We start from the raw sequence: 23,094 nt of genomic DNA on the forward strand, positions 1-23,094 counted from the left end.
AAATAGGACGTACATGGTAAATGGTAGGGAATTGAAGAATGTAGGTGAACAGAGGGATCTGGGAATAACTGTGCACAGTTCCCTGAAAGTGGAATCTCATGTAGATAGGGTGGTAAAGAAAGCTTTTGGTGTGCTGGCCTTTATAAATCAGAGCATTGAGTATAGAAGTTGGGATGTAATGTTAAAATTGTACAAGGCATTGGTGAGGCCAATTCTGGAGTATGGTGTACAATTTTGGTCGCCTAATTATAGGAAGGATGTCAACAAAATAGAGAGAGTACAGAGGAGATTTACTAGAATGTTGCCTGGGTTTCAGCAACTAAGTTACAGAGAAAGGTTGAACAAGTTAGGGCTTTATTCTTTGGAGCGCAGAAGGTTAAGGGGGGACTTGATAGAGGTTTTTAAAATGATGAGAGGGATAGACAGAGTTGACGTGGAAAAGCTTTTCCCACTGAGAGTAGGGAAGATTCAAACAAGGGGACATGACTTGAGAATTAAGGGACTGAAGTTTAGGGGTAACATGAGGGGGAACTTCTTTACTCAGAGAGTGGTAGCTGTGTGGAATGAGCTTCCAGTGAAGGTGGTGGAGGCAGGTTCGTTTTTATCATTTAAAAATAAATTGGATAGTTATATGGATGGGAAAGGAATGGAGGGTTATGGTCTGAGCGCAGGTATATGGGACTAGGGGAGATTATGTGTTCGGCACGGACTAGAAGGGTCGAGATGACCTGTTTCCGTGCTGTAATTGTTATATGGTTATATGGTTATATTGTCAATCCCGTGCCACTTCCAATCCAGCTTTAAGTATTTCTGCTTAAAAACAGATCGTCTTGCTTTTATGTGATTTCTTGACTTCAGTGTTTGTGTCCACTAACAACAAGGGGAGGTTCCACCCTAAGCTCTGGAATCACCTCACCACTCACTTGTTCCCTCACACGTATGCTTCACCTCCAGGCCACACTTGGGGTCACCCGTCTCCTTTTACAGCGTAGTTAAACACCATGTTTGAATCATGCAGAAGAGTCCCACATCCTAAAAGTGCCTTGGTTAAGAAGGAAGTGCAGATGCTGGAAAATCAAAGGTAGACAAAAATGCTGGAGAAACGCAGCGGGTGCAGCAGCATTTATGGAGCGAAGGAAATAGGCTATGTTTCGGGCTGAAACCCTTCTTCAGACTGATGTGATGGTGGGAGGGGGCGGGAAGAAGAAAGGAAGAGGAGGAGCCAGAGGACTGAGGGAGAGCTGAGAAGGGGAGGAGACTGAGGACTACCTGATATTAGAGAAGTCAATGTTCATACCGCTGTGGTACAAACTGCCCATATGAGGTGCTGCTCCTCCAATTTCCGTTGGTCCACACTCTGCCGTGGAGGAGGCCCAGGACAGAAAGGTCCGATTCGAAATGGGAGGGGGAGTTGAAGTGCTGAGCCACCATAACCCCATATAACCATATAACAATTACAGCACGGAAACAGGCCATCTCGGCCCTTCTAGTCCGTGCCGAACACTTATTCTCCCCTATTCCCATCTACCTGCACTCAGACCATAACCCTCCATTCCTTTCCCGTTCATATACCTATCCAATATATTTTTAAATGATAAAATCGAACCTGCCTCCACCACTTCCACTGGAAGCTCATTCCACACAGCTACCACTCTCTGAGTAAAGAAGTTCCCCCTCATGTTACCCCTAAATTTCTGTCCCTTAATTCTGAAGTCATGTCCTCTTGTTTGAATCTTCCCTACTCTCAATGGGAAAAGCTTATCCACGTCAACTGTATCTATCCCTCTCATCATTTTAAAGACCTCTATCAAGTCCCCCCTTAACCTTCTGCGCTCCAAAGAATAAAGCCCTAACTTGTTCAACCTTTCTCTGTAACTTAGTTGCTGAAACCCAGGCAACATTCTAGTAAATCTCCTCTGTACTCGCTCTATTTTGTTGACATCCTTCCTATAATTAGGCGACCAAAATTGTACACCATACTCCAGAATTGGCCTCACCAATGCCTTGTACAATTTTAACATTACATCCCAACTTCTATACTCAATGCTCTGATTTATAAAGGCCAGCACACCAAAAGCTTTCTTTACCACCCTATCTACATGAGATTCCACCTTCAGGGAACTATGCACAATTATTCCTAGATCCCTCTGTTTAACGTCACTACCATTTACCATGTACGTCCTATTTTGATTTGTCCTGCCCAGATGTAGCACCTTACATTTATCAGCATTAAACTCCATCTGATTCTTTCAGCCCACTCTTCCAAATGGCCTAAATCTCTCTGTAGACTTTGAAAATCTACTTCGTTATCCACAACACCACCTATCTTAGTATCATCTGCATACTTACTAATCCAATTTACCACACCATCATCTAGATCATTGATGTATATGACAAACAACAGTGGACCTAACACAGATCCCTGAGGTACCTCACTAGTCACCGGCCTCCAACCTGAGAAACAGTTATCCACCATTACTCTCTGGCATCTCCCATTCAGTCACTGTTGAATCCATCTTGCTACTCCACCATTAATACCCAACAATTGAACCTGCTTAACCAAACTTCCATGAGGAACCTTGTCAAAGGTGGCTGTACACCTTGAAAATAAGTACTCATGTTTGAGTAAGGGTGGGGGAGACAGCCTACCTGGGGGCAGCGACAGCGGCCGGGCCTCTGGCACAAAGACCGGTCCGGTTGCTCAGAAGGGTAAGGCAAAGAAGGGGAGGGCAATTGTAATAGGGGACTCTATAGTCAGGGGGTCGGATAGGCGATTCTGTGGACGCAGACAGGAGTCCCGGATGGTAGTTTGCCTCCCTGGTGCCAGGGTCAGGGATGTGTCTGAACGTGTCCAAGAAATCCTGAAATGGGAGGGAGAGGAGCCTGAGGTTGTGGTGCATATAGGTACCAACGACATAGGTAAAAAAAGAGAAGAGGTCCTGAAAGAAGAATTTAGGGAGTTAGGTAGAGAGTTAAGGAGAAGGACTGGAAAGGTAACAATCTCAGGATTACTGCCTGTGCCACGCGACAGTGAGAGTAGGAATGGAGCGAGGTGGAGGATAAATGCGTGGATGAGGGACTGGTGCAGTGGGTATGGATTCAAGTTTCTGGATCATTGGGACCTCTTTTGGGGAAGGTGCGACCTGTACAGAAAGGACGGGTTGCACTTGAACTCAAGGGGGACCAATATCCTGGCGGAGAGATTTGCAAAGGCTACTGGGGAGACTTTAAACTAGTATGGTTGGGGGGAGGGACTCAAATTGGGAAAGCTAGCAGTCAGTGTGTGAAGCAGGGGGCAGAGAATGGTAGCAATCTGACCCAAAATGTAGGGGAGAGAGAAGAAAAAGAAAATAATCAGAGAATAAGAGAGGGTGGGTTTCTTAAATGTGTATATTTTAATGCTAGGAGCATTGTAAGAAAAGTGGATGAACTTAGAGCCTGGATTGACACCTGGAAGTATGATGTTGTGGCGATCAGTGAAACGTGGTTGCAGGAGGGCTGTGATTGGAAACTAAATATTCCAGGATTTCGTTGCTTCAGGTGTGATAGAATTGGAGGGGCAAGAGGAGGAGGTGTTGCATTGCTTATCAGGGAAGATATTACAGCAGTGCTTTGGCAGGATAGATTAGAGGGCTCGTCTAGGGAGGCTATTTGGGTGGAACTGAGAAATGGGAAAGGGGTAGCAACACTTATAGGGGTGTATTATAGACCGCCAAATGGGGAGCGAGAATTGGAAGAGCAAATATGTAAGGAGATTGCAGATATTAGTAGTAAGCACAAGGTAGTGATTGTGGGAGATTTCAATTTTCCACACATAGACTGGGAAACACATTCTGTAAATGGGCTGGATGGGTTGGAGTTTGTAAAATGTGTGCAGGATAGTTTTTTGCAACAATATATAGAAGTACCTACTAGAGAAGGGGCGGTACTGGACCTCCTGTTAGGAAATGAGATGGGTCAGGTGGCAGAGGTATGCGTTGGGGAACAGTTCGGGTCCAGTGATCACAATACCGTTAGTTTCAATATAATTATGGAGAGGGACAAAACTGGACCTAGGGTTGAGATTTTTGATTGGAGAAAGGCTAACTTTGAGGAGATGCGAAAGGATTTAAAAGGAGTAAATTGGGACAGTTTGTTTTATGGGAAAGATGTGGAAGAGAAATGGAGTACATTTAAAGGTGAAATTTTAAGAGTACAGAATCTTTATGTCCCTGTTCGGTTGAAAGGAAATCGTAAAAATTGTAAAGAGCCATGGTTTTCAAGGGAAATTGGACACTTGGTTCGGAAAAAGAGGGATATCTACAATAGTTATAGGCAGCATGGAGTAAATGAGGTGCTTGAGGAGTATAAAGAATGTAAAAAGAATCTTAAGAAAGAAATTAGAAAAGCTAAAAGAAGATATGAGGTTGCTTTGGCAAGTAAGGTAAAAGTAAATCCGAAGGGTTTCTACCGCTATATTAATAGCAAAAGGATAACAAGGGATAAAATTGGTCCATTAGAGAGTCAGAGTGGCCAACTATCTGCAGAGCCAAAAGAGATGGGGGAGATATTGAACAGTTTCTTTTCTTCGGTATTCACCAAGGAGAAGGATATTGAATTATGTGAGGTAAGGGAAACAAGTAGAGTAGCTATGGAAACTATGAGGATCAAAGAAGAGGAAGTACTGACACTTTTGAAAAATATAAAAGTGGATAAGTCTCCAGGTCCGGACAGGATATTCCCTAGGACATTGAGGGAAGTTAGTATAGAAATAGCAGGGGCTATGGCAGAAATATTTCAAATGTCATTAGAAACGGGAATAGTGCCGGAGGATTGGCGTACTGCGCATGTTGTTCCATTGTTTAAAAAGGGGTCTAAGAGTAAACCTAGCAATTATAGACCTATTAGTTTGACGTCAGTGGTGGGCAAATTAATGGAAAGAATACTAAGAGATAATATATATAAGCATCTGGATAAACAGGGTCTGATTAGGAACAGTCAACATGGATTTGTGCCTGGAAGGTCATGTTTAACTAATCTTCTTGAATTTTTTGAAGATGTTACTCGGGAAATTGATGAGGGTAAAGCAGTGGATGTTGTGTATATGGACTTCAGTAAGGCCTTTGACAAGGTTCCTCATGGAAGGTTGGTTAAGAAGGTTCAATGGTTGGGTATTAATGGTGGAATAGCAAGATGGATTCAACAGTGGCTGAATGGGAGATACCAGAGAGTAATGGTGGATGGTTGTTTGTCAGGTTGGAGGCCAGTGACGAGTGGGGTGCCACAGGGATCTGTGTTGGGTCCACTGTTGTTTGTCATGTACATCAATGATCTGGACGATGGTGTGGTAAATTGGATTAGTAAGTATGCAGATGATACTAAGATAGGTGGGGTTGCGGGTAATGAAGAAGAGTTTCAAAGTCTACAGAGAGATTTATGCCAGTTGGAAGAGTGGGCTGAAAGATGGCAGATGGAGTTTAATGCTGATAAGTGTGAGGTGCTACATCTTGGCAGGACAAATCAAAATAGGACGTACATGGTAAATGGTAGGGAATTGAAGAATGTAGGTGAACAGAGGGATCTGGGAATAACTGTGCACAGTTCCATGAAAGTGGAATCTCATGTAGATAGGGTGGTAAAGAAAGCTTTTGGTGTGCTGGCCTTTATAAATCAGAGTATTGAGTATAGAAGTTGGGATGTAATGTTAAAATTGTACAAGGCATTGGTGAGGCCAATTCTGGAGTATGGTGTACAATTTTGGTCGCCTAATTATAGGAAGGATGTCAACAAAATAGAGAGAGTACAGAGGAGATTTACTAGAATGTTGCCTGGGTTTCAGCAACTAAGTTACAGAGAAAGGTTGAACAAGTTAGGGCTTTATTCTTTGGAGCGCAGAAGGTTAAGGGGGGACTTGATAGAGGTTTTTAAAATGATGAGAGGGATAGACAGAGTTGACGTGGAAAAGCTTTTCCCACTGAGAGTAGGGAAGATTCAAACAAGGGGACATGACTTGAGAATTAAGGGACTGAAGTTTAGGGGTAACATGAGGGGGAACTTCTTTACTCAGAGAGTGGTAGCTGTGTGGAATGAGCTTCCAGTGAAGGTGGTGGAGGCAGGTTCGTTTTTATCATTTAAAAATAAATTGGATAGTTATATGGATGGGAAAGGAATGGAGGGTTATGGTCTGAGCGCAGGTATATGGGACTAGGGGAGATTATGTGTTCGGCACGGACTAGAGGGGTCGAGATGGCCTGTTTCCGTGCTGTAATTGTTATATGGTTATATGGTTATAAAGGCCTTACTGAAGTCCATATAGACAACATCCGCTGCTTTGCCCTCATCAATTTCCCGAGTAACCTCTTCAAAAAATTCAAGAAGATTAGTCAAACATGACCTTCCAGGCACAAATCCATGTTGACTGTTCCTAATCAGACCCTGTTTATCCAGATGCTTATATATATTATCTCTAAGTATCCTTTCCATTAATTTGCCCACCACTGACGTCAAACTAACAGGTCTATAATTGCTAGGTTTACTCTTAGAACCCTTTTTAAACAATGGAACAACATGCGCAGTACACCAATCCTTCGGCACTATTCCCGTTTCTAATGACAATTGAAATATTTCTGTCATAGCCCCTGCTATTTCTACACTAACTTCCCTCAATGTCCTAGGGAATATCCTGTCAGGACCTGGAGACTTATCCAATTTTATATTTTTCAAAAGTGTCAGTACTTCCTCTTCTTTGAATCTCATAGTTTCCATAGCTACTCTACTTGTTTCCCTTACCTCACATAATTAAATATCCTTCTCCTTGGTGATTACCGAAGACAATAAATTGTTCAATATCTCCCCCATCTCTTTTGGCTCTGCAGATAGCTGTCCATTCTGACTCTCTAATGGACCAATTTTATCCCTCATTATCCTTTTGCTATTAATATAGCTGTAGAAACCCTTTGGATTTACTTTCACCTTACTTGCCAAAGGAACCTCATATCTTCTTTTAGCTTTTCTAATTTCTTTCTTAAGATTCTTTTTACATTCTTTATAGTCCTCAAGCACCTCATTTAGACCATGCTGCCTATAATTATTGTAGATCTCATACTTTTTCTGAACCAAGTGTCCAATTTCCCTTGAAAACCATGGCTCTTTCCAATTTTGACTATTTTCTTTCAACCGAACAGGGACATAAAGATTCTGTACTCTTAAAATGTCATCTTTAAATGTCCTCCATTTCTCCTCCACATCCTTCCCATCAAACAAGATGTCCCAATTCACTCCTTTTAAATCCTTTCGCATCTCCTCAAAGTTAGCCTTTCTCCAATAAAATATCTCAACCCTAGGTCCAGTTCTGACCCTCTCCATAATTATATTGAAACGAATGGTATTGTGATCACTGGACCCGAAGTGTTCCCCAACACATACCTCCGCCACCTGGCCTGTCTCATTTCCTAACAGGAGGTCCAGCACTGCCCCTTCTCTAGTAGGTACCTCTATGTATTGCTGCAAAAAACTATCCTGCACACATTTTACAAACTCCAAACCATCCAGCCCATTTACAGAATGTGTTTCCCAGTCTATGTGTGGAAAATTGAAATCTCCCACAATCACTACCTTGTGCTTACTACTAATATCTGCGATCTCCTTACATATTTGCTCTTCCAATTCTCACTCCCCATTAGGCGGTCTATAATACACCCCTATAAGTGTTGCTACACCTTTCCCACTTCTCAGTTCCACCCAAATAGCCTCCCTAGACGAGCCCTCTAATTTATCCTGCCAAAGCATTGCTGTAATATCTTCCCTGACAAGCAATGCAACACCTCCACCTCTTGCCCCTCCAATTCTATCACACCTGAAGGAACGAAATACTGGAATATTTAGTTTCAAATCACAGCCCTGATCGCCACAACATCATACTTCCACGTGTCAATCCAGGCTCTACGCTCATCCACCTTTCTTACAATGCTCCTAGCATTAAAATATACACATTTAAGAAATCCACCCCCTCGTATTCTCTGTTTATTATCTTTTTCTTCTTTCTCCCCTACATTTTGTGTCCGAATGCTTCCCTTCTCTGCCTCCTGCCTCACACACTGACTACTAGCTTTCCCTATTTGAGTCCCTCCCCCCAACCATTCTAGTTTAGTCTCCTCAGTAGCTTAGTACTCTTAGAACCCTTTTTAAACTATGTAACAACATGCGCAGTACACCAATCCTCCGGCACTATTCCCGTTTCTAGTAAAATTTGAAATATTTCTGTCATAGCCCCTGCTATTTCTACACTAACTTCCCTCAATGTCCATGGGAATATCCTGTCAGGACCTGGAGACTTATCCAATTCTGTACTCTTAAAATTTCATCTTTAAATGTCCTCCATTTCTAGCACGTCTACCATTGGTCACCCGTACACGAGTTCTATGTTTTCCCACTTTCACATCCTACACACTAGGGACAATTTACAGAATTTATACCAATAGACACCAAATTAACCTAAAAAGCTGCCCATCCGTGGAATGTGGGAGCAAAACTGTACCCGGAGAAACGTCATGTGGTCACAGGAAGAATGTGCGAACTCTGTACAGACAGCATCCAAAGTCTGGAATGAACCCGGGTTCTCTGGTGCTGGAACAAAACAGATCTACCGCTGCGCCACCGTGCCGCCCTCATTTGCTCTTAAATTTGTGCAGCTGACCAGGCATTACAACTGGAAGAACACCCCCACCAATGTGATTTAAAAGAATGACTGATTCCAGAATAATGTGTGCTGGCTGATGCTCAAGAAGCAGGAGATTTTAGCACAGTAAAGTTCTTTAAACTATATAAAATGTCAAAACAATTGTATTCCATGTACCAAATAAATTCAATCTCGAACAAAAAAATGTCACTTAAAAAAAGTTAATTGAGAAAATAGGTACTACTTGAAGTTGCACCTATCCATATTCTCCAGAGATGCTGCCTGACACGCTGAGATACCCCAGCACTTTGTGTCTTTTTTGTACTGAAATAAATAGCCTTGGCTTCCGTGCTCCTACATTAACTAGCTGCTCAAATTAGCGAGCATTTCCATTGAAGTACAACTTAGCTGATTGGATGAGCGAAGGGCACAAAGAGAGGGATGAGAGGGACATTTGGCCCAGAGAGTTCGGAGAACAATTCCCATCTCAGCCTCAGCAAGATGCATTGTGTAAGTGAACCTCAGTAAAGTGGGCCACACTAAAATATACCAGTTCTCCTTTCAGGTCAGGTCAGGGGAAGTTCCCCCCGCCACGGGTACCATGTAATCCTGTGCTACCTGCTCCATGGTCAGATAGTCGGCTTGCCAGGTGAGGAGGGGGCTGTGGACCCCCAGCAGGATCAAAAACAAGACCTGTCAAAGAGCAGATGAGCTTCTAGCGAGCCAACGGCCATCCACACTTCAGTAGAAGTTGCGATCACTGTCGTACATAGCATTGTAAGGAACGATGATAAAGCACACACACCAAAATCCTATACTTCTAGCGGCGGAAGTCTGCAGGAACTGGAGGACAGAGATGTGTGGTGCATCCATCACCGTTCCCATCAGAAACCAACACCACTGCGTCGCTAATGTTTTCAACGATGATGATGATGATGAATTCTCCAGCCATTGATTTCAATGGAGCATGGACTGTATTGGCTGTGGGTATCAACGTGACCAGAATCATCAACGTTAATGCGTTGGGCTCCATGCAGACTTGAACTGAGCTATTTGCAATAGTTCACTGCTGTGTGAGCAAGGTCAGTGAAGTTCTATTTATGGAGCTGAGTGTTCTGCATCGAGTACTGCTGGACAGTAGCAGGTGAGTAACCACAGAGTTGAGCAAAGGTTGCTTCTTTCCCCATGAGCAGAATGCCTCTACAGCAGTGGGCAGATTGATCAGGCACTGCAAAAGGGATTCTAGTTTCTCAACATCATCACACAGGTTCTTTCCAGATACTCTGGCAGAAGTGGTGATGCTGACATTATGAAGCAGTTCAGTGAGCCATGTGCTATCAGGAAGGTGAATGCAATGCCAGCATTCATTTCCATGGGACTAGAATATAAAAGCTATGATGTAATGCTGAGGATTTATAAGGCGCTGGTGAGGCCACATTTGCAATATTGTGAGCAATTTTGGCCTTATATCTGAGGAATGAAGTGCTGGCTTTGGAGAGGGTCCAGGGGAGGTTTATGAGAATGATCCAGAGGATGAAAAGATTACGGTTTGAGGAGCCTTTGAAATCTCTGGACCTCTGGGACTGCCATATGAAGAAAGATTGAAAAGATTAGGCTGGAGTTTAGAAGGATGAGGGGAATCTTATAGAAACATATAAAATTATAAAAGGACTGGTCAAGCTAGATGCAGGAAAAATGTTCCCAATGTTGGGCGAGTCCAGAACCATGAGCCACAGTCTTAGAATAAAGGGGAGGCCATTTAAGACTGAGGTGAGAAAAAACGTTTTCACCCACAGAGTTGTGAATATGTGGAATTCCCTGCCACAGAGGGCAGTGGAGGCCAAATCACTGGATGGATTTAAGAGAGAGTTAGATAGAGCTATAGGGGCTAGTGGAGTCAAGGGATATGGGGAGAAGGCAGGCACGGGTTATTGATTGGGGACGATCAGCCATGATCACAATGTATGGCGGTGCTGGCTCGAAGGGCAGAATGGCCTCCTCCTGCATCTATTTACTATGTTTCTATGTTTCTATGTACATGCTGGAGTTTAGAACAATGAGAGGGGAGCTCATTGAAACCTCCCAGATAATGAAAGGCTTAGATAGTTGGACATGAAAAGGATGCTCCCATTTGTGGGCATGTCTCGATCCAGAAGGCACAGATTCAGAATACCACAAGGGGCGGAGTACGATGGCTGCCTCGCCAAAGGTCTGTCTCAACTTTTCCTTCTTTGTGATTTTAATTTGTTGTTAAATGTATGTTTTAGTTTATCTTTAGTTTTGTATTATGTGGAAGGTGATGGGGGGGAAACTTAGTTAATCTCTTTCCTCGATGGAGATGCAACTTTTTCCGTATCGTATCTCCGTTTGCGCTGCGGCCCAACATCGTGGATCTGGCGGCCTCTTGCTGGTTCCTCGGGAACTCCAACCCATGGAGCCTGCGGACTTACTGTAATATCGTGGTGTCTGCGATCCCTTTGCCAGGGATCGACCTCGGAGCTCCAACCGCGCGCGGGAGCATGCGGACTTTAACAACTTGGAGCTCGCGGTTCCTGGCAGCTTCGACTGCCCCGACGTGGGAGCCGGCTGCAGAGGTTTGGCTCCCCCGACCACGGGAGAAAAGGAGGGAAGAAGATAAGACTTTATTTCCTTCCATCACAGTGGGGAATGGGGAGGAGCCACTGTGGTGGATGTTTATGTCAAATTTTATTATAGTTTTGTGTTTTGTTGCTTTTTTTGTATGACTGTATGGCAAATCAAATTCCACGTACGTTGCAAAACATACTTGGCTAATAAATTACGATTATGATTATGATTATTATGATTATGACCAGAATGGAGATGAGGTGGAATTTCTCTAGTCAGAGGGTGGTGAATCTGTGAAATCTTGATTAGTAAGGGTGTCAGTGGTTTATAGGGAGATGGGAGAAGAATGCGGTTAGGAGGGAGAGATAGATCAGCCATGATTGAATGGCAGAGTAGTCCTCATGGGCCGAATGCCCTAATTCTGCTCCTATCCAAGGGGATGGGGACTGGACTTTGTGCCTTCTTGGTTCTTGGTTTCTTGGTCCTCCAAAATATTCCAAATGGAATTTAAACTGGAGGTGGGAACCATTGTGGGGGGGTGTTTTTATGTTTTATGTTAAATTTCTTTATAATGTTGTGTTGTATTCTTATTAATGTGCTGCAATGGCAACTTGAATTTCACTACCACCAATTGGTGTATGTGACAATAAGTGAACCTTTGAACACATGAATCTCTTTAGCCAAAGGGTGGGGAATCTGTGGAATTCATTGCCACAGGCGGCTGTGAAGGTTGATAGATTCCTGATTAATGTCAAAGGTTATGGGGACTCGATTGGCTGAGTGGTCTAATTCTGCTTTTATGTCTTATGGATCTCTATAAAATCATGAGGGGCATAAATAAGTTGGATGATCATAGTTTTTTCCCTGTGACAGGTGAGTCTAAAATTAGAGGGAATAAGTTTAAAGTGAGAGGGGAAAGAATTATGTCCCTTTGGGAAAATGTTCCACACAATGTTGGTACATGAAACGAGCTGCCAGAGGAACTGAGAGAAATTGATGCTATTAAATTGAAAAGACATTTGGACAGGTTTGTGGATGGATAGGAACTATTTAGAGGGACACAGGCCAAGTTCTGGCAAATGGCACAAAATGAGTAAGGCACCGTGATGGGCATGAATGTGTTAAGTGTGAGGGTGCTTCCATTCTGGATGGCTCTGTGGTTCGAAAAGTGGCCAAGTAGCTCTTAGACAATGTAACAGGGAATCATGAGAATGTTAGCCGCCCCCACCGTGGATCAGTGGATGATCAAAATCCACAAAGGTTGTTGCGCCTGAGGTGAACTCACAGGTGGTGACACCATGGCAAGAATAATTGTTAATAACCATCGTAGGTTCATGCATAAGTTTTTAAATATTCAACGTAAGTATCAGAACAAAGAAAGAAAAACCATAGATGCAGAATGGATGAAGCCTCGGTCTCCTGCATCTACCGTATCTGGAGGATTGTGTTCAAAGCTTCTCCCAAACTCATTCTCCTTAGAAGTAATGAGCAATCACACACTCACCCTGCCATGCAATGATTCAATGATTTAATGATACTTTATAGTCGCATATACCTAGCTACAACAAAATGCTTTCACTGCAAACAACCCAGTAAAATCATGGAACAGATGTCACCGAGACAGTACATAAGTGCTGCCACGTTTTGGCGCCGAAAAGGTGTAAAAGTTCTGTGAACAGTTCTATCCACTCCCTGCCGCTGCACGTGGCAGCAATCTCCCCCCACCACGTCCATCCCCCTTTGTTCTCTGCGATCCCCCTCCTCCCCCCGGCAGGGTCCACCTGTTCTCAGCGACTCCCCCACCACGCCAACATGTTCAACAAGACAAGCCACAGTCGGTGTGTAACTAAAAGCCATCACAATCCCACCTTGATGGTCAGCAGTGGAATCTTGGCAGCCACTGTCGAGGCTAGGATGGACCACAGTTAGAGAAGTCCTACACTGAGGGCCCCAGCCAAGGAAGTGAAGTGGGCACTGGCACCACCTCAGCCAACACATCAACCTTCATGGAACACAGACTATTCTGGACTTGGGGAGCCTGGTGAGAACACCTGTATCTGGCTCCAAGTGTAACGGATAGTGTTTAGAACTTGGCCAGAGAGAGCCAAGGTTAAGCATTGTAAGGCTGTGTTTGTATAGTATGTGTATCTTTGTGCGTGCATGCGTGGGCACATTTATTTGTGTGCGTGTGCGTGTGCATGTATTCATCAATAAAGCTGTGTTTGCACTGTGATCCAACCTGAGTCATGTTGTTTGTCTTGAAAGTTAAAAGCAACTGGGTAAAACATACTTCAAGGAATATTTGCAGAAGGCTAGGAGCAACAAATCAAATCAAAAGTGTAAAAGAAAATCATTTGACTTAATCTCTATAAATATCCACAATGCTGAATTTGTTCATGGTCCATTGAAGACCACGGGAGGTAGGTGCTAACATGAACAGCCAGATTCCAGCTGGGCCGAGTAATAATAACCCCCAGCAACTAAACTTGGCTCTCTGTTGGTCTATGATCAAAGATTGGTCCAGTGGTGGCCTACCTTTATTATATCTGCCACATTTACAGAGCTCTTCTCATGGATAAACTTTGTTTGCTTGGAGTTTACTCCTTAGAGTTCTGTCCTCCTCACCATGGGGCTTACCGGAGTTGCTGCCTCATGAAGTCAGCCAGCATCATCAGAGACCCATACCACCCTGGCCACACACTCATTTCGCTCTTGCCATCAGGAAGAAAATATAGGAGCCGTAGAGTTATAGTCATAGAGTCATAGAGTGCTACAATGTGGAAAAAGGCCCTTCGGCCCAACTCGCCCACACCAGTCAACAATGTCCCAGCTACACTAGTCTCACCTCTGTCCTATCCATGTACCTGACTAACTTAAACATCTTAAACATTGGGATAGTCTCTGCCTCAACTACCCCAGCATCTTCCCAACAGCCATCAGGCTATCTGCAACCTCTGATTAGGCTCCGAACTATATAGATTTGGGAACACTTGTTTTTTCTTTTTGCAAGTTTTTTTTCTTTATTACATTGTTTACTGTGTACTATGTTTACATGTGTTGTATCTTAATGTGTGTTTGGGTCACATCATTGCACTAAACTAAACTAAACTAAATTAAACTAAACTAAGCTAGACTTAACAAAAACTAAACTAGACTAAACGAAGCTAAATTAAGGGGGCAGATTATTATCTCAACGTGGTTAGGTTAGGTAAGGGGGAGGTACAGCGAGACCTGGGTGTCCTTGTACACCGGTCACTGAAAGTTGGCATGCAGGTACAGCAGGCAGTGAAGAAAGCTAATGGAATGTTGGCCTTCATAACAAGAGGATTTCAGTATAGGAGTAAAGAGGTTCTTCTGCAGTTGATAGGGCTCTGGTGAGACCACATCTGGAGTATTGTGTACAGTTTTGGTCTCCTAATTTGAGGAAGCATAGGTTCACGAGATTGATCCCTGGGATGGCGGGATTGTCATATGAGGAAAGATTGAAAAGACTAGGCGTGTATTCACTGGAGTTTAGAAGGATGAGGGGAGATCTTATAGAAACATATAAAATTATAAAATAACTGGACAAGCTAGATACAGGAAAAATGTTCCCAATGTTGGGCGAGTCCAGAACCAGGGGCCACAGTCTTAGAATAAAGTGGAGGCCATTTAAGACTGAGGTGAGAAAACACTTTTTCACCCAAAGAGTTGTGAATTTGTGGAATTTTCTGCCACAGAGGGCAGTGGAGGCCAAATCACGGGATAGATTTAAGAGAGAGTTAGATAGAGCTCTAGGGGCTAGTGGAGTCAAGGGATATGGAGAGAAGGCATGGGTTATTGATTGGGGACGATCAGCCATGATCACAATGAATGGCGGTGCTGGCTCGAAGGGCCGAATGGCCTCCTCCTGCACCTATTTTCTATGTTTCTATGTAAACTATAGTCTAAACTAAATTAAACTAAACTAACAACTAGACTAAACAAAACTAAAGTAAATTAAACTAAATTAAATTACTTCACACATACACCTTGATCTGTGGCCCATAAGGTGGGTGGTTTCCTGAACAGAAGTAAAGAGCTAAAGAAAAGCCATCGTGAATTTCATGATAAATGCCGTGGGCTTTCCTCTTACCTGCACCGATTCCGTGACATTTGGGATATGGAGCGTGTGGATGCCACTTCTGGTTATTCCTGATTTGAACACTTCAGCGCAATCTTTAAAAACTACTGGTTCTTCTTTTTGAATTTGATGAATTTCTATGTAATGAACAGGGAAAACATTTACTCCAAACAGCATGAAAAGTAAATCTATTACTGTAAGCACATTGCTCAATACGAGACCTATATGTGATGGTTGACACAATATCATCACTGGCATGATGTTAACGTTATTTATTGTATCTTAAGGTTAAAGGAATCACTTTCTCCAATTACACTTTAAACTTTAGAGGTATAGTGCAGAAACAGGCCCTTCAGCCCACTGAGTCTGAGCTGACCACCAGTCACCCTGTACATTAGCACTGTTCTACACAATAGGGCCAATTTGTAGGGCCAATAAAGAAGACCTCTACTTCCTGAGATGATTGCAGAGAATCGGCATGTCAAAGAGGATTCTCTTGAACTTCTACAGGTGCACGGTAGAGAGCATATTGACTGGTTGCATCATGGCCTGGTTTGGCAACTTGAACGTCCACGAGCGAAAAAGTCTGCAAAACGTTGTGACCACTGCCCAGTCCATCACCGGCTCTGACCTCCCCACCATCGAAGGATCATAGTCGCTGCCGCAAAGAGGCAGCCAACATCATCAAAGACCCACACCATCCTGGTCACACACTCATTTCACCATTGCCATCGGGAAGAAGGTACAAGAGCCTGAAAACTGTAATGTCCAGGTTCAGGAACAGCTTCTTCCCTACAGCCATCAGGCTGTTAAACACGACAACAAATAAGCTCTGAACTACAACAGACTACTATTATTATTGCATTATATTTGTTTACTTATTGAGTATGTGTGCATGTGTACATGTACACACTGAACTTTTTTTCTCCCGTTATGTACTATGTTTACATATTCTGTTGTGCTGCAGCAAGCAATAATTTCATTGCCCTATCTGGGACATATGACAATAAAACACTCTTGACTCCTTGACTCTTGAATTTTACAATTTTTACCAAAGCGAATTAGCCTATAAACCTGCAGGTCTTTGGAGTGAAGGAGGAAATCACAGCATCCATAGAAAACCCACACAGTCACAGGAAGAACGTATAAACTCTGCACAGACAGCACCCGTAGTCAGGATCGAACTTGGATCTCTGGCGATGTATGGAATCAACTCTACCGATGTGCGACTGTACTCCCCCAATTGTATTGACCAGGGTGTGTTAAAGGGGCCTATTGACAGTGGTCATTTTACCTGCCTACAGTATCAGGTAATAAAGAAATGTATGTAAAGGTCATGTTGGACATGGTAAAGACTTATTGGCAAAAAAACAGACTCGATAGACGCAATCATTGAATGGCGCATTGTGCCAATTCCTGTATTTTTCCAGGTGAAACAACAGCCTTTTTATTTATTAAATTAATAATTTAATAAATAAATCCGTGAAAATAGTCCCACATCCCTACTAGGTACCAACTGAACATATGAACCAGATCTTATTCATCAAAATAAACAACAACAAATACAAATACGAGGCGGCACAGTGGCGCAGCGGCAGAGTTGCTGCCTTCCAGCGCCGGAGACGCAGGTTTGATCCTGACTACGGGTGCTGTCTGTACGGAGCTTGTATGTTCTCCCTGCGACCTGCGTGGATTTTCCCCAGGATCTCCGGTTCCCTCCCACACTCCAAAGACGTACTGGTTTGTAGGCTAATAGGCTTGCTATAATTATGAAATTGTCCCGAGTGTGCGTAGGATAGTGTTAGTGTGCGGGGATCGCTGATTGGCGTGGACTCGGTGGGCTGAAGGGCCTGTTTCCACGCTGTATCACTAAACTAATTGTGTCTGGTGTCCCCTTGGCTGGCACTGGTGATCCTCTCAAGTGGTTGGCATGTAATTTTGCAGATATGTGATGCAGGGCGTCAACACTAAGCCCTGCCCCAGAACCCAGGGGGACAGCCCCAGCATTGTGTCTCAAGGCTGATCTCAGCTGTCTGCAACTGACACTGTGATCAGATTGAGAGGCAGGAGAGTTTAAAACCATAATCACCAAATTTTTGTTTTGTATTACTTTTCATGAAATCCCCTATATGGGTTGGCATTACCACATTCAGTACTTTTTGGATTGATAGTTCAAGCACTGTATTAATATTAATTTTACCTTTAGGATATACAAACTGCTTTCAATGTGCTTATCTCTATCTCAGGCCTTGCTGGAAAAGAGCCAGTTTCCCTGTAATGCACGGAATCTCTCTGTATGTTGCAGATTTCTCCAAAATAAACAAACCAGCAAAGTATTGTTAAACGTGGAACTAGGGACAATTGTCCTTAAACTAGGGACAATTTACAGAAGCCAATTAACCCACAAACCTGCATGTCTTCAGAGTGTGAGAGGCAAATGAAGCTTCCGGAGAAATCCCACGCGGTCCCAGGGAAAACCTACAACCTCCGTACAGACAGCAGTCATAGTTAGGATTGAACCCTGGTATCTGGTACTCTACCACTGCACCACTGTGCCGCCCAAAACAACATCATTTACAAACACAGCTCTTCTTTATTCGTTATATAGATTTCATAATTTGATTTTAATATTATTAAAAAGATTTGTACTTGTCAACCCACTTTATCATTTCCCATGATATAATGTTGCAATGACACTGTGGTCAGCAGACTGTCACAGGCTGAAGATAGACACAAAACGCTGGAGTAACTCAGCGGGTCAGGCAGCATCTCTGGAGAGAAGGAATAGGTGACGTTTCAGGTCGAGTTCCTTCTTCAGTCACAGGCCTCTGCCATTTCAATCATTTTGCTTGGTTGGGTGGCATATATTTAGAGTCATAGAGTGATACAGTGTGGAAACAGGCACGTTGGCCCAACTTGCCCACACCGACCAACACTTCCCAGCTACACTAGTCCCACTTGCCCGCGTTTGGGCCATATACCTCCAAACCTGTCCTTTCCATGTACCTGTCTAACTGTTTCTTAAATGTTGGGATAGTCCCTGCTTCAACTATCTCCTCTGGCAGCTCGTTCCATACACCCAAAATTGCCGCTCAGATTGCTATTAAATCTTTCCCCCATCACCTTCACCTTGCGACATTTGTTTACTCTTCTTCCGTTAACCCAGTGAGGGTTAGCGTTGGGCTCAAGGGGCAGGTGCGTTTAGAAGGGCTGGTTATTTGTAACTTGAAGGTCCTTCACGCTGCATAATGGACTGTCACCACTGTGCAGTGAGCATGAGTTTAATAAATTGACGGAACTGTGTCAGTCAGTCACGACACAAGGAAGGACCTTCATGCAAGTAGTTGTTAGAAAATCACCAATGATGAGTAACTGGACCAGGCAAAAGCCTGTTTGGATCATTGGTTGGTTATGAAGCACCAGTTTCTCAGGAAGACAAATATTAACTCATGAAACATTGATTCGGAACACCTGTTAGGCAGGGAATCTGCTCAGGGATCAAAACCATATTGCTATCCACCTACATCTGACTACGATATGACAGAAACAGCATAGCCTGCCCTGGCCTATATGAGCTCCCGGTTGCAAATACTTTAACTCTCATTCCCATTCCTACACTGACCTTTCTGTCCTGGGCCTCCTCCATTGTCAGAGTGAAGCCACATTCAAATTGGAGGAACACCACCTGATATTTCGCTTGGCAGATCATAAACCAGTGATATGAATACTGATTTCTCTAATATCAAGTAACCCTTGCATCCCCTCTCTGTCCATCCCTCCCCCACCCTAGTCACCTAGTTCCACTATCATCCTGTTGAGTTTCATTGTCTGTATAATTCATTGTTACCTAGGCTACAGTCAACAAAGGCTCCACCTTTCCTTGATCATTGTCACCTTTTTGCATAACTTTCATTCATTTGTTCTATATATTACTGTCTATATCTCTCATTTCCCTTTCCCCTGACTCTCTGTCTGAAGAAGGGTGTTGATGCGAAAAGTCACCTAATCCTTTTCTCCAGAGATGCTGCCTGACCCGTTAAGTTACTCCTGCTTTTGTCTATCTTCGGTTTAAACCGGCATCTGCAGTTCCTTCCCACATATAACTCGACTTTATCCATTGCGTGATAAAATGTAAATTTACCAATCAAATTATCTGTGCCGCCTTGTAAATAAAATAAAATAATAAAATATTATTACTTCATATTCATATTCTTGACCAAAGTTCCAGTAAAGGAGTAATATCCAGTGATGATATCTCTAGCAGCTAGGATACCTGGAGATTTGCTTGACTGCTTGCAACAGACATGATCTTCAGGAGTCTAATCAGCTCTCCATAATTGACAGGGGTGCATTGGCCATGGGCTGGACGTGCCAAAATGATTTGTAAAAGTGTTTACTCCAAACTCCATGTACAACACAAGTGGAGAGTCCTGTTGTGCTCAAGCCAGTGAATGAATTGTTTCTGTTCACCCTGTTATTTTACTTTGTTTTTCGTGAACTAAGGGCAGCACAATGGCGCAGTAGCAGCGTTGCTGCCTTACAGCGCCAGAGACCCGTGTTTGATCCTGACTACGGGTGCTATCTGTACAGAGTTTGTACATTCTCCCTGTGACCACGTGGGTTTTCTCCAGGTCCTCCGGCTTCCTCCAATAATCCAAAGACGTACAGGTTTGCAGATTAATTGACTTTGGTAAATTGTAAGTTGTCCCTATTGTATAGGATAGCGTTAGTGTGTGGGAATCGCAGGTCGGCATGTACTTGGTGGAATCTGCGCAATATCTCTAAAATCTATAAAGTCTGGGTGCAACTACAGAATGGCTAGGACCACTAGGAGACCATGACTCTGTCAAGTCAACATCAGATATGAGCCTAAGTGTCAGCATCTGCAGTGCAGGAATAGCCTTGGTAATCATCTGGAGAAGAGGCTGAATATTGTTCATGCTTTTAAACAATGCAAAGTCCCATCAGCCCACTAGATCATTGATGTTTATGGAATGGAAACAAACTCGCTGCAGGACAATGCATTTATCAATTCTTTTCAAGCAATTCTTGCAGCCCAGACAACTCTAATACTACAATGATGTTACACGGTGGTCTGGCATGGCATGATCACTAACCGTTGGAGTGGAAAACGATATTCAGCAGCTTGTTGACGGTCTCCATGAGTGACACTTGCTGGCTTTGCAGGGCACTATTATTCTCCATGATGGTACTCATGCGATTCTCCAGGTCACCACTAATGGTGCTCTGCTTCACCTTCACTGATTCCAGCTCAGATTCATGTTTGCCTTCCATCTCTACGATTTTCTGCTCCAGAAAGCTGAATGCAAGAAAACAACATGGAGAAATTAGTAATTTAAAACCATCCTTCATACTGATAATGTGTAGGAAAGAACTGCAGATGCTGGTTTAAATCGAAGGTAGACACAAAATGTTGGAGTAACTCAGCGGGACAGGCAGCATCTCTGGAGAGAAGGAATGGGTGACGTTTCGGGTCGCGACGCTTCTTAACTCTCGACCCAAAACGTTGCCATTCCTTCTTCCCAGAGATACTGCCTGTCCCGCTGAGTTACTCCAGCATTTTGTGTCTATCTTCTTACTGATCATTTGTCTAAGTAATTCTGGGCCTCCTACAATGTTCAAAGTTAAACCCCATGTCGTGTCACTTTCCCCAGCATGGCATGGGATTTCTTTGGAACTAATAAATAGTTTAAAGGGAGAGTGCTAAATCAAATGATTAATTACAAACAGGAAGAAAGATTCTAAGGGGAGTAAGAGGCAACAGTGGCTGATAAAAGAAGTCAAGGACAGTATAAAAATAAAAGAGAAGAAGTACAACATAGCAAAGATGAGCGGGCAGCCAGAGGCAGATGGGGCAACTTTTAAAGAGCAGCAGAAGATAACTAAAAAGGCAATATGGGGAGAAAAGATGAGGTACGAAGGTAAGCTAGCCAAGAATATAAAGGAGGATAGTAAAAGCTTCCTTAGGTATGTGATGAGGTAAAAAATAGTTAAGACAAATGTGGGTCCCTTGAGGACAGAAACAGGTGAATTTATTCTGGGGAACAAGGAAATGGCAGACGAGTTGAACAGGTACTTTGGATCTGTCTTCATTAAGGAAGACACAACAAACTCCCAGATGTACTGGTGGACAGAGGACCTAGGGTGACAGAGGAACTGAAGGAAATTCACATTAGGCAGGAAATGGTGTTAGGTAGATTGATGGGATGCAAGGCTGATAAATCCCCAGGGCCTGATGGTCTGCATCCCAGGGTACTTAAGGAAGGTGCTCTAGAAATCGTGGACGCATTGGTGATCATTTTCCAATGTTCTGTAGATTCAGGATCAGTTCTTGTGGATTGGAGGGTAGCTAATGTTATCCCACTTTATAAGAATGGAGGGAGAGAGAAAACAGGGAATTATAGACCAGTTAACCTGACATCGGTGGTGGGAAAGATGCTGGAGTCAATTATAAAAGATGAAATAGCGGCACATTTGGATAGCTGTAACAGGATGTGTCCGAGTCAGCATGGATTTACGAAGGGGAAATCATGCTTGACTAATCTTATGGCATTTTTTTCGGATGTAACTAGGAAAATGGATAATGGAGAGCCAGTGGATGTAGTGTACCTAGACTTTCAGAATGTGTCCCACATAGGAAATTAGCGGGCAAAATTAGAACACATGGTATTGGGGGTAGGCTTACTGACATGGATAGAAAATTGGTTGGCAGACAAGAAACAAAGAGTAGGGATTATTGGGTCCCTTTCAGAATGGCACGCAGTGATTAGTGGGGTACCGCAAGGCTCGGTGCTAGGACCGCAGCTATTTACAATATACATTAATGATTTAGATGGAGGGATTAAAGTAACATTAGCAAATTTGCAGATTACACAAAGCTGGGTGGCAGTGTGAACTGTGAGGAGGATGCTATGAGAATGCAGGGTAACTTGGACAGGTTGGCTGAGCGGGCGGATGCATGGTAGATGTAGTATTTGTGGATATATGTGAGGTTATCCACTTTGATGGCAAGAACAGGAAGGCAGATTATTATCTGAATTATGTCAAATTAGGAAACTGGGCAATCTGAGGCTCCTTATTCAAGTAAGCATGCAGATACAGCAGGCAGTGAAGAAAGCTAATGGCATGTTGGCCTTCATAACAAGAGGAGTTGAGTATAGGAGCAAGGAGGCCCTTTTGCAGTTGTACATGGCCCCAGTGAGATGACACCTGGAGTATTGTGTGCAGTTTTGGTCTCCAAATTTGATGACGGATATTCTTGCTATTGAGGGAGTGCAGCGTAGTTTCACCAGGTTAATCGCGGGATGGCTGAACTGTCATATGTTGAAAGAATGGAGTGATTTGGCTTGTGTACACTGGAATTTAGAAGCTTGAGAGGGGATCTTATTGAACCATATAAGATTATTAAGGGATTGGACGCTCTAGAGGCAGGAAGCATGTTCCTGATGTTGGGGGGGGGGGGGGGGGGGGGGGGTCCAGAACCAGGGGCCACAGTTTAAGAATAAGGGGTGAACGGAGGTGAGGGAACACCTTTTCACCCAGAGAGTTGTGAATCTGTGGAATTCTCTGCCTCAGAAGGCAGTGGAGGTCTCTGGATGCTCTCAAGAGAGATTTAGATAGAGCTCTCAAAGATAACAGAGTCAAGAGATATGGGGAGAAGGCAGGAACTGGGTACTGATTGTGGATGATCAGGCATGATCACAGTGAATGGCGGTGCTGGCTTGATGGG

General features: G+C 43.5%; 1 protein-coding gene across 1 annotated transcript in view; it reads right to left on the reverse strand.

Annotated features, from left to right (window-relative positions):
* Positions 1 to 23,094, reverse strand: part of LOC116988622 (angiopoietin-2-like) — a 145,791-nt gene that overhangs the window by 48,493 nt on the left and 74,204 nt on the right. The window contains exons 4-5 of the mRNA XM_033045493.1: positions 20,462 to 20,664; positions 15,357 to 15,481 (exon numbers count right to left, since the gene is read on the reverse strand). Of these exons, the coding sequence (XP_032901384.1) occupies positions 15,357 to 15,481; positions 20,462 to 20,664 (328 nt within the window). The remainder of the gene's footprint in view (positions 1 to 15,356; positions 15,482 to 20,461; positions 20,665 to 23,094) is intronic.

This window comes from Amblyraja radiata, chromosome 27 (assembly GCF_010909765.2).
Source record: "Amblyraja radiata isolate CabotCenter1 chromosome 27, sAmbRad1.1.pri, whole genome shotgun sequence".
In the NCBI taxonomy this organism is placed as follows: Eukaryota; Metazoa; Chordata; class Chondrichthyes; order Rajiformes; family Rajidae; genus Amblyraja; species Amblyraja radiata.